At 43.5% G+C, this 12,703-nt stretch overlaps 1 protein-coding gene across 1 annotated transcript in view; it reads right to left on the bottom strand.

The window, feature by feature from the left end:
- Positions 1-481: 481 nt before the first annotated feature.
- Positions 482-12,703, bottom strand: part of DISC1 (disrupted in schizophrenia 1) — a 424,314-nt gene continuing 412,092 nt past the window's right edge. The window contains 2 exon segments of the mRNA XM_010841148.1: positions 482-3,196; positions 6,473-6,630. Coding sequence (XP_010839450.1) covers positions 6,491-6,630 — 140 coding nt within the window. The 3' untranslated portion in view covers positions 482-3,196; positions 6,473-6,490.

Here is a 12,703-nt window from a genome sequence, read left to right as displayed (position 1 = left end):
TTTTCTCTCTTACAAACAATAGGGCTGTTAAAAAATATACTGAGGCATTTTAAACTTTTTAAGATTTTTTTTTTTTTTTTTTGAGCAAAAATCAATCTGAATCAGTGCCAAACCAGAAGTAATTGGGAGACACCACTGACAGGAGGAAGAAAAAGTTTCACAGAGAAAATGTGGAAGCAAGGGAAGGACTGATTGGCTATAGTTCAAAGCCTAATTGGCTGTTTGTGACGGGTCGTCCTCAGGCCTCAATTTCATAACCTTGAAGCATTTACAGGCTTAGATGTGGGCTTGCTGATATAGGTGCCAGGGCACTGGAGCTCCCCCAGGCTAATGGATTCCTCGTTTAACTGCTTTAACAGTATAAATACATATGGCAACTCCGCTCATGTGTGAGTACATTTGTAATTTAAGCACCTGAATGAAGAATTTCTAGAAAGGATGAAGCAGAGAATGGTTGCTGAGAATATCTATACATTTGTGACTCAATTGGGATCAGGTAGTATTTATAAATTTATTTACAGAGGTCTGACAATTTATGATGACTTTCTACCCAAAAGTTAACGTCATTCTCTGTATTCAATTCTCCTCTTGTGTTCTTCATCTTAAAATTTCCTTCAGACAAGGCTTATATGTTTCTTATTTATATTTGTTCCTAGCTGTTTTCTTTTCTTGTTGCTATTGAAAGTAGGTCTTTTCTTATACTTTATGTTCTGATTATTATTTGTATATGTAAAGCATATTGATTTTGGTAAGCTGATTGTGTTGTTATTTGTGTAAGTAAGTTTTGTGTTCGTTAATTCTCTTAGATTGTCTGGCTAACAATGACATCACCTGTCACTATTAATGTTGTATCTCTTCCTTTCCAGATTGTAACTCTCATTTATTTTTCTGGCCTAAGCCAGTACCTCCAGTAAAATATTTCAGTGTTGTTAGTGGACACTCTGTCCTGTTCCCCATTTAATAGTAATGTTATTTTCAATTTCTTCAAAGGGTCTGGAATAGAAAATTCTATCATTTTATGACTGGTTAATATCTGAAAGTAAGCACATACACACTTTTAAAGCATTGCTTTATTACAAACATTTTGTGCAATGTAAGTACATGACTCATCCTATAACAGAAAGATGAGACGAGTAAAGCTGTTACATTTTTCTATCCTCCATACTCCAGAAGATAAAAAAAAAAAAGAAAAAAAAATTGTTAAAGGTGCACCAATGACTTGGGTAACATTTTTAGTTTAACACATAAAAAGTAAATTTCATGAAGTAATAAATTACATGACAAAATTCAAAGATTAGATAAGATGAGGGTATTCAAAATTAGAGCATCAAGTTACTTCTTAATGTAAGCCATTAAACAGTGAGTGTAAAGCTGCTTTCTCTAATGTTTTCTGAAAAACACCGATTAGATGGACGTTTTCAAGAAAATCTGCCTGTTGTCGGGGAGTAGGTGGTTGTTCCTGGCATGACTTTACAGGGGATGGGGAATGAATGGTGGATTAGGACAGTGGTGGGTGGCAGGTCCTTGAAGCCTGTCTGAGCCTAGACTTCATGGTCACAGTGCAGCGAGGCTCAACTCAGGGTGTGAGGAGCCAGGGTTTCCCTAGGCTCAGTTCTCTGATTCTTAAGCAGGAGTTCCAAGATGACCACCTGTTCTCAAGGGAACAAATAAGCTCTAGGGGAACAAATAGTCCCCCAAAGACATTGAAAGCACTTTAGTAAGAACACAGGTAAGAGTGGTCTACCTGTCTTCGGGGGTCTAACTGTTGCTTCTGGTCCCCTATTCACCTGCTCTGTGCTGTGGGTAATGTTCATCAGTCTCCCGAGGTGCAGTTCCATCAACTACAAACACCTGCCCCATAAGGTTGGAGTAAGAATTAAGATGATAATGACTGCAAAGGTGTGGGAACAGTCCCAACACACACGTGAGCATTTTCATGCTCCTGTGCTGGGGAATCCACCCCTACTACACAGGAAGAATCATTTCTAATATTACATGTTCATCTGATTTGAGGAAGATCATTTGATGTTGAAATTTCAAGAAGTTAGAAGGAGCCGGGAATGTCACTGACTGAGAACATGCCACGGCTCAGGCTGGTGGAAGACAAATGGCTGGCGTTCAGGTGCCAGCAGCTCAGTGCAGACTACCACGTGATTCATCATTGATTCTCTTGCATGGTGCCATGGAATCAGACCCAAAGTCATCATTTTCCACCTGCACTTGTGCTTGCGGTCCTGACTGTCTCCATAAAAGCTTAGCTTTTTTATTGTTATTGCTTTGTGGCTTTTAAATTCAAGTTCTAATCTCCTCTTATGTTGCCCTGACAGAAACTGTCCTATATTATGGTTTCGGATACACAGCCCTGGGTTTTTGGGGATCACAGTGGCTGAAGAGGGGTGTGAGAAGGTCGTGTGGGCAGAAGAAACACCCTGGCCTTGTGCAGGCTTCCTGGTTGCCTCTGACACCAGCACAGGCTAGGGATGAGCTGCAGCAGGTGGTTAAAGCATCATTCACCCACCTTGATCTGGCATCTCAACAAGGAGATGGATATGCTGCCCACTGGGGCACTGGAGAACACTTATTTGGGGCACACTCAGATAGTCATTAGCTTCCAGAATTTTCAGCTACATCATAACCTCACAGAATTATTCATGATGGTACCTGAGTAATATAAAACACCTGCGTTAGGTGACTCCCAAAATGTCTTGTGGGGTTTTTTAAGATGACACTTCTCAAAGTAGGGATTCATTAGAGACAATTCTGACTCTACAAGTTTTGCTTCACTGGAATTAATTCAAGGACTGAGGAATTCCATGTGCCATGTGACTAGTACATAATATTGCTTAGACATGATAAATAATTCAGGAATTTGCTCCATCATTGAAAAACACTGAAAAGCATTACTAGAACAAACTAATTATATAATTACTAAAATATGCATAGTATATATTTTTAAGTGCTCACCAGAAAATTTTAGAAAAAACAATCAGAAAATTCATATGCTGTGCTTTTGCTTGTTCCCTGGACCACAGCCACCTGCTGGCTTAAGCAGGGCCATCTCCTGACGGAAGCACTGCACAGCATGGAAGGCTGAGCAAAGCACCAGCTGCCTTTGGAAATGGCAGTGTGACTTCAGGAAATGACAAAGATTGTCAACTGTCCATGGATCTGAATGAAGACAGGAGCGTCACTCCTCCTGTGAGCATCAAGAGACAGAAATATAAAAACACCAGTTAGTCAATTACACTTACAAACTGTGGCCAGTCCTTACTAACTTAACACTGCAAAAGTTTGGGGCTTTACTGGTAGCTCAGTCAGTAAAGAATCTGCCTGCAATGTGGGAAACCTTGTTGGGGGCCAGGGTGAGGCACTCCGCCCATGGCAAAGGTCATGAGGAAGGAGGCTCGACATACTCAAAGGCGAGATCGAGCCTCAGGAGTCCCCCTGGAAATCCTCGAGCATCTACCCCCATAACCAGAGCCTGCCTACTTTACTACTTTGTGCTCTCACCTACACCGCTGACTTTACGGGGGGCTGTCCCCCACCACCTCTTTTGGAGAAGGAGTTAACTTAGAGCTCCAGTTAGTAATAATTCCTGGGCATGACAAGAGTGTTTTAACATACAAACTCCTCTGAAGGTTCTCTAGCCTGCCTGACAGGCTTGTCCGGCCCCATGTGATTGCCCACAGCCTCCCAGCTGTGAGAGGCACGAGATGCTTTAAACCTTCTAAAAACAGGTTCCTTAGAAAAGTTAGAAAACCATTGGTATAAGTATAGTGGGCTGATTAGAAATTGTATTGGTGAAGGGTTTTTCATTTGTTGAGCCAATGTTTGTTGCTAAGTCTCCACATCCCCTGCCCTTACACACATTAATGAATATATAGAAGAAATAAGTATTAAATTTTGATATAAATCACGTCAGACCTTAGGCTAAGTAAATTCTTTCCTTAACTAAAACCCACTACACCCTCACCCTATAGGAATGTAACTTTATTTGGGTGGCGTCTGTTTTAAGAATAATCACCCTTGGAGAAATAAGTGTTCTGGTTGACTGACCACTGTCACAAGGAGAAGGTCATAAATTGTCAGCAGGCCCCCTGGCCAGAAGATGATGTAACACCCCTAAGACCTCTGTATACATTTGTATGAAGTACCTGACTTTAATAAAAGTCAGGACTGCTGTCCCCACGTGACTTTTGTATAACATCTTAGTGTATAAAAACAGACCCCGGAAAATAAAGAATTGGGATCAGTTCCTCGAAATACTGGTCTCCCCATGTCTTTCTCCCTCTCAAACTCTGGCTGAGTCTCCATCTGGAGCGCGGAACCCACCAAGCTTACTAATTATGCCTGGGCTTCTAAGATCTGACTGGGGAGGCCTCAGTGTCTCCTCTCCTTCGGGAAAACGGAAGGATGCCTGCGGCCTACATAAGTGGTGCAAGCTTCTTGTCTTGAAGTTTTACTGGTCTCCCGTGTAAACCAAGCTACTCAGCCTCTTTTCTCCACTGAATTTTCCTACTGAGCTATCCTCATTCTATTACTCTTTATATCTCTAATTAATATTTAATTGAAGCTATTGTATCCTGATCCTCGCTGACGCTGTCCCCGCTTCGAATACCCTGGATCAGCCGGGGCTGGACCCCGTCAAAACCTGGATTCAATCCCTGGGTTGGGAAGATCCCATGGAGGAGAGCATGGCAACCCACTCCAGTATTCTTGCCTGGAGAATCCCCATGGACAGAGGAGCCTGGTGGGCTGCAGTCCATGGGATCGCAGAGTCAGACATGACTGAGCAGCTAAGGACAACACAGCACAGCAAAGGTTTTGAGTTTCATCTCTAATGCATACATAAGTGATATAAACCAGTATATGGATCATGACACCCCTAGAGAATGCAGTTGACTGATGGAATATTAATAGAATTTAAATTTAAAAACTATGATCCATTAAACTTGGGGAGTTTGGGGTGAGACGGAATCAGGAGGGTTTTCTTACTTGAAGCACTCTCAAAGGCTAATATGCTGATTGCACCATTGCTTTCCAGCAGAAATGATGGCATAGGAATCTTCCCAAACATGCCAAAGGAGAGCGGTGTGTCTGCAGAGCATCTCTCAAGGCTGCCTTCCTCAGTGCACCTTGGGAAGTGCTGTTGGGTGAGCTCAGCCTGTTCTACAGCTGCTTCAGCAGGGAGGGGCCTTCAGTGCTCCACATTACTATTACTGACTACAGTCCTTCCTCACTGAGTACAGCACTGGTTAACTGAGTTCAGCACTGCCTCACTGAGTACAGCACTGGTTAACTGAGTTCAGCACTGCCTCACTGAATATAACACTGCATGACTGAGTACAGCACTGGTTAACCAAGCACAGCAGTGATTAACTGAGTATAGCACTGATTATCTGAGTACAGCCCTGCCTTGCTGAGTACTATACTGCACTGGAGCTTTCCATTTCCATGTCCTGCCTGACCCTGGGTGAGACTGGTTCAGGGGAATATAGGAGAGGTTTAAACATTTAAATAATTTCCCAACCCACTTATGGCCCCTACTCCCTTCCTGCTCTAGTTGTCGGTGAATTTCAGCAAGTCCTAATGAAACATCAGGGACCATCCTATAAAGATAGGCATTGCCACAACAGGAAAACCAGACGGCTGGGGTTCCTGATAGGCTGTCTCTTTAAAAATACCTTCTGGAAATTTTGATCTTAATTCTCCTGAGATGATGAAGAATCACAGGAGAAGTTAAGGTGAAAAGCTGTTACTTCCAGATTCTAGGGTTAATTAGCTCCCTTATATCGTGCGCCTGTAGGAAAATGTAGCAGGTATGATGAGAGAGACATGTATGCTTTCCTTTTTTATAAGTTCCTTAAATCAGGAGCTATTTTAACTGCAGCGGAAAGCAAGATGATGCAGGAAAAGAGACATCTTTCTAGGAGAATTCACCCCAACTTCTGTCTAATGAGGCTCCCTTGGTGGAATGAGGTTCAGATGGTAAGGAATCTGCCTGCAAGGCAGGAGACCCAGGTTTGACCCCAAGGTTGGGAAGATTCCCTGGAGAAGAGAATGGCAACCCACCTCAGTATTCTTGCCTGGAAAATTCCATGGACAGAGGAGCCTGGGGGGCTACAGTTCATGGGGTCGCAAAGAGTTGGACACGACTGAGCGACTAACACTTTCACTTTCACTGTCTGTCTAATGGGGTCTGTAATGGAGAGATTTTTTTCAAGTCCTCTGCAGGATGCTCTTGTTAATGACACAGTAAAAGTGTCTCAGACTGACAGAAGGAAATCAGCAGATGACCCCCTGCCCTACATATTCCAATCTGCAAACTCCCCTGAACTCAGCCCCAGGAGAGAGGACCACCCTTTGGCTGGGCATCCAGGCTGCGCATCTCCGTAATGGGTTCAGGCACACTGGTTATGCAGAAGAGATGGGAGAGGCCCCCAGCACTCATGCTGATGACACAGTCACTCACCCTCCATCCTGTCAGGCCTCAGGACTGTGCTTCCCGGATGCCAGCTGTCACACAGGAAGCTGCAGCCTCCCTCTCCCCCGCCTCCTTTGCTGGCTGGAGCTGCAGGGCCATGGCCTGGAGAGTTTCCTTCACCATCTGGAGCTCCCCCTTGAGAGACTGTGCGCATGTTGTTAAGGAACACACGTGAAGGTGACGGGCGGCCCCTGCAGCCTCCCAGGGATCTGGGAAGAGCCACGTGCCTGCTGAAAGCAGATGGGCACTGCCCTCTAATTGCAGTTTCAAGTTCCTCCAAATTGGACCAATTAAATATTAATTACACTTCTTTTAAGAGTGACTGCAGTTCCTACGAGGCCCGAGGTCATTGACTGTCTCAAGGAAGGTTTCCAACAGGAAAAAGAAGAGTCAGCTTTTAGACTGAGACAGATGGCAAGCTAGGATGCTCCACGGAATATGGTCAGAGTGACTGTACTCCTGCTAAGCCCCCTGCTGGGGTGGGGGCCCCTGGCACATCCAAGTGCTCTGACAGTGGAAAGGAAAGAAGGCTGGAAACCAGAGTCTTCTGGAGAAAGCCAGGACTGGGCACCACCACAGGTCCACATTGAGTCATGAGTTACAGTGCCTGTTGGCCATTGGCCAGCCTTGTCACCTTGTGTAAATCATTTTGAATCTCAGTTTTCTCCTGAAACAATGACTTCAAAACACCTTTAGTTCTAAACTGCTCTCATGTGTTATTATGCTCTAGGGTACTTGTAAAACAGCCATTCGGGGCACTAGAGACTTGACATAAGGCAGGGAGCTTGCATTCTCTAGGTTGGCTAGTTGGTTGATATATTTTTCTTTAAACTGTTGGGCTCTTAGTTTCCTAACCTATAAAGTTGTTTCTCCTGTAGATAAAGCAATCACAGGGAACTTGGCAAGTAATCCTATGGAATAAATAATATGACTGCCATCCTTTAAAGAGATGAGCTCTCTTCTAGGTGTTTAAGCTCAGGAACATTTAACCAACAGTTGTCTTCCTGTCTGTCCACAGCTAACTCTGCTTTTCCTGGTGTGCCTGCAGTCAGAACAATTCTAAGACAAATACAGAATGAGTGGTGGCTTAGATTCTCTTAATTTAATAAGCAAACTAATTTAACTTCATCCAACAGGAACTTAAGAAGAAACACAGAAACATGTTGATACCACTTAAATACTGTTAAGTCATTGCACGAGGTCAGACCACTTAAATATTACTAGATCAGATATGGAGAAGACAGAAAGCTTTAGGGTAAGCAGCTTGCAGAAATCTTCCCACTCAGACTGCCTACATCTACTACAATGTTGTTTTATCCAAATGCGATGTTGATGCAGTGTCAAGAGATACAGATACCTTCAGGTTATGACTATAGGAAGCGTTCTTTTTTCTTTTTTAAATAAGGAATTCCAAAGGATCCTGGGAATTATGCAAATGAACCTCACCTAAGCAAAAATCGCTGAGCCACCCTGACAAGGCTTTGGCAGTTATTCTTGCTCTTGAAGCCTCACCAGACTTCATCATTTACATAATTTACATACGTCTACTATGATGATTCACTCTTTGCACTTGAACTTGAGGGTGGGGGGGAACAAGGGTGGAGTTGAGATCCAAGAGAAGAAAGTATCCAATACTTGTCTTTTTCCTTTTTTAAAAGATTTCGTTTTCTTCTGTTTCTCTGAACAGCTCTGTTAATCTTTAGTGAAAACACATATGACTTTACACAAGCAAGAGCATAAGTCGTCCCAGACCAAATACCAAGCTGCCAATTAATCACAAAGTTAAGCTACGTTTATAAAGAGTAAGCGTAGAGCTTAAGCAGTTTATGAATCTTGACAAACTCCTGAGACTTCATTACCTCTGATAGGCAGTCTGGGACTACAGGCCCCACTCTTGTGATATGCTGAATGACAACCAAGGTTTTTAGAGAGAGAAACTGAACCAAACTCAACTGCCTCTTAAAGAACTCATAAAATGTCTAGTCATAAAATGTCTAGCACTGGGAGAACACACTGAAAAAGGGTTTTGAAAAGAAAGTGAGAGAGAAGCCACAAAAGAGAAAGACTATGTTATACAACTAAAATAACACTCAGACAATAATCTCAGACAATCTCAGCCCTCAGACAATAATCTCCAGGGACACAGGGAGGAATGAGAAGATGGAAATTTGAGGATGTGCCCATCAGCTCTGGGAAGCTGGCAAACCGTCCGATGCTTTCATTATCTTACTCATAAAATGCAGATTTTCCTGATTGCTCCCCCAATAAGTTCATAGTTAAAGCCGATTGGCGTTTGACCATGTGTTTTGTGAAAGTTCTGAGGAAACAGAGTAAAACTTCGGTGTTGGAATTTATGTATATGTGACAGAGGTGCTCATTACATCTAAGTGCAAGAAGAGGTCTAAAAGGAGTTAAATGATTCTTAGTATGCCTGTGCTCTAGCAGCCTCTCAGCCAAGTGGGTATTTCATCCTCTGTAACAGATATGCCACCAAAGATCTGTGGCAGCTAAGAAAATCAGCCCATTAATTACAACAATGGCACAAGGATTGGCATGCCAGTATCTTTAAAAACCCCTTTGAACCTGAGACCACCTTGCTATAGACTACAGGTGTATTAGGCAGGAGTATTACTTCTTTAAAAATTTTTTTTACAATTAAAAAATGTTTTTTAAAATTTTGGCTGTGCTGGGTCTTCGCTGTAGCACATGAGCTTGGGAGTTTTGCCATACAGGCTTGGCTGCCTGGAAGCAAGTGAGATCTTTGCTCCTTGACTAGGGATTGAATCCATGTCCCCTCCATTGAAAGGCGGATTCTTAACTAGTGCACCAGCAGGGAAGTGCCAAGAACATTACTTCTTGATAGTAAAATTGTGCAGAGTGTGTTTGCAGTGAATAAAGGCACGTTTCACATGAGTCTTCTGGTGCTAAGACAACACTGTCCTTTAGGGCAGCCATGTCCAAAGATCCTCAGATTTTTCCAAAGAGGTCTTTGTTTATATATCAAAAACAATTGAGAATTTTACTGCCAATTGTGATTCCAAGCGATCATTTTATTAGCTGGGTCAAACGACGGTCTTCAGTTCATCTGATCTCCTTTGCTTCCAAAAGAAGTAAGTTACTCATTTGCTAAATTATTTTTTCCTTATCAACAGTGATTCCTCTGCAGGCCCTGTGGCCACAGTCCTGGGAACTTTCCTTCATTCCCAAAGCCAAAAGTGAGGGGCACAGCTGTTGACGAGCAAAGAGGAAAGCCCCGTCCACAGGCAGCAGCCTCAAAGGTTGTGAAGCTTGTGCAGGCCCACTTCCTTTGGTGCCACCCAGGGCCAAGTTCACCCGTGCTAAGCCTGCAGTAGGAGCCAGGTGTCCACACCTCTCCTGGGCTCCCACTCCTCCTCTTCCCATTCCACTCCTTTTCACGGGGGCCAGAGGGAAGAACCCCGGCCCCCATATTCGCATCAGACCAGTGCACACAATGGTCAAACTGCAGCATCTTAGGGTCTCGGTTCTTTCATCTATGACACCATGATGGTCACAATCCCTCTTCAAGCTCTTCAGTTCTAGAAGATGAAAGCATTTCCAAGGAGGCAAGAGCAAGCCCCCCAAACTCCCATTTCCTTTGTCAGTTACAGCTGCATGTTTTAAAGCTGAACCAAACAAGGGCTCTTAAGCTCATGTGGCATCTGTGCATGTATCTGGATGTATTTAGAGTGTTTGCATGCCATCAAGCACCACCAAAACTAATGGATTGGGCACCACGCATTCCAAGTAAAGAGAAAGAACAGAAATCCAGGAGGGTTTCCTGGACATGAATGCAAATAGAACCACAGATAGAATCAGTCTGTCCCGTCTCATCTAGGATTCAGAGACGTGCAGAACTACCCTGGGGGCTCTGAAATATGCTCAGTGTCCCACTCCTAGGTGTCCTTCTTTCCTCCTGAAAGTGTGTTGTAGAAGATGAAGGAGAAAGAGAAAAATCGCTGCTAAAACATCCACCTAACTTACGTGGTTTTCAGTTAAAGCGCTATGTACGGGGAGGAATGATTCCATCCCCTTAACATGTTTTTTCAAAACACAACTGCTAATTAGGATCCAAAGTGACTGTGAAATTATACTATAGACTCAGACAAACACTCCTGGAAATCCCGGCTTGAGTGGCAGTGAAGTCGCACCTCCCGTCCTCGCCTTAGATGCCAGGCGTGAGTCACCTCTGTGATGCCGGCTCTTCCAATTAAGGCTGCAGACTCTTCTCAGATGCTTGCCGTGTGCTTCCTGACGGGTTGGTGCTGTTACTCGGTGTGATTTAGTGAGCCTGTCAGGAGGATGAAGAGACACGGCCTGTCTTCTTCCCTTCCTCCACTCTGTCAATCCAGTGTCTTCTTCATAAAAGCAAGAGACTACAAGTCAGCTGTCCACAGCCTTGATGTTAAATCAGGATGCCCAGAGGATCTGCTGGGAAGATCAGCCCCACTGCTTGTGACTGGCCCACCCTCCCCTGATGCTACAGCCCCAGGGCTTTCTCACACTCATGGCTTATGCAAAGTTCCGTGCCTCCAGCATCTGCAGTGTTCAAGGCTTGAATCTTCTGGACATGGACATTGATGTGGGCTCGCATTAATCATGTTTTCACTCTGCAGCCTACACACAGGAGGCTCTGGCAGAGTCCTTAATGGAATCAAACAAAAGTACTACACTCGCTGGGAAATTCTTTCCTGTTGTTGATGGCAAGCTGTTTCTTTCAACTGCACTCAGCTTTGTCTCTTTGATCAAGAATGGAAACACAAACCAGTCGGAGTTTGGCTAGAGGATTTCAGCAGCCTCTTTGAATCGAGATAAGCTCTCATTTGAAACAAGAGCTTCAGCTTGTGTAAGAAGCTTCAGCAGTGCCTTGTAAATGTGCCTTTCTATCTCAAGGCACCGAGATCCACTAAGCACCACTCTGTTTGAATTCAAAGATACCTTCTTTGTATTTACTCTGAATCAGTGACACAGAACAAAGCCAGAGTTGCAGAGGAAAGTCTGCATTGAAATCCATATTGTGGTGTAAATGTTATTGGTGGAGGGTGACTTCAGTACCAAAACCAGTGCTTCCCAATCCTGGTTTGACCTGTTCCCTCTACGTTTCCACTTATTTCAGCAAGGACCAGCAAAATTCTCAATAAACATATCTTCACTTAACACCTCTTATTAAAGCTTAACATTTTGATAGTAATTGTGTGTTCCACAGAACAAGCCTGTCCAGCTATGTACAGGCATGGCTGCCTCCTGATTGGCCATGAAGGACCATGGGCGGGTGGCTGGATGCTTTGCCATTCGTCAGAAATGATCTTGGACAGTCATGCAATTTCTAAGCCTCAGTCTTCTCAACTATCAAGTAGAAATAATAATCCCTATTTGTCTACAGAAATTTTATCAGAATGAAATGACTTTTCATATAAGTCATTGTAGGGTTACCAATCAGTTCTCTCAAGGATTTATTACAAAATGATTGAAAAAATCTATCTTGAAACCTCATATAAAAATGGGATGTGGTTTGATCTTGTGACACTGACACTGAAAATGTTTTTCTTCCTAAAACTAAGCACTTAACCATGTATAAGAACTATGTTCAACACATTTTCTGAATCTTAACCCATTTAACTCAAGTAAAAACCTTAGTGGGTGCATGCTCAGTCACTTCTGTTGTGTCCGACTCTTTATGACCCTATGGACTGAAGCAGCCAGGCTCCTCTGTCCATGGGATTCTCCAGGGAAAGAATACTGGAGTGGGTTATCATGCCCTCCCGTCCAGAGGATCTTCCTGACTCACGGATCAAATCCACATCTCTCACATCTCCTGCACTGGCAGGCAGGTGCTTACTTGTGGCACCTGGGAACCTTACAGGTACCTGTTGTTATCTGACTTTAGAGATGCTTATAGAGGCATCTCTAAACCTATAGAAACCTATATGCAGGGCAGGGGGCAACAGATAGAACTGGACATGGAACAACAGACTGGTTCCAAATAGGAAAAGTAGTATGTCAAGGCTGTATATTGTCACCCTGCTTATTTAACTTCTATGCAGAGCACATCATAAGAAACGCTGGGCTGGATGAAGCACAAGCTGAAATCAAGATTGCTGGGAGAAATATCAATAACCTCAGATATGCAGATGACACCACCCTTATGGCAGAAAGTGAAGAGGAACTAAAAGCCTCTTGATGAAAGTGAAAGAGGAGAGT

This window comes from Bison bison, unplaced genomic scaffold, assembly GCF_000754665.1.
Source record: "Bison bison bison isolate TAMUID 2011002044 unplaced genomic scaffold, Bison_UMD1.0 scf7180017864157, whole genome shotgun sequence".
Taxonomy (NCBI): Eukaryota; Metazoa; Chordata; class Mammalia; order Artiodactyla; family Bovidae; genus Bison; species Bison bison.
Note: the sequence above shows the minus strand (reverse complement) of the source record. Positions and strands in the feature narration are given on the sequence as shown.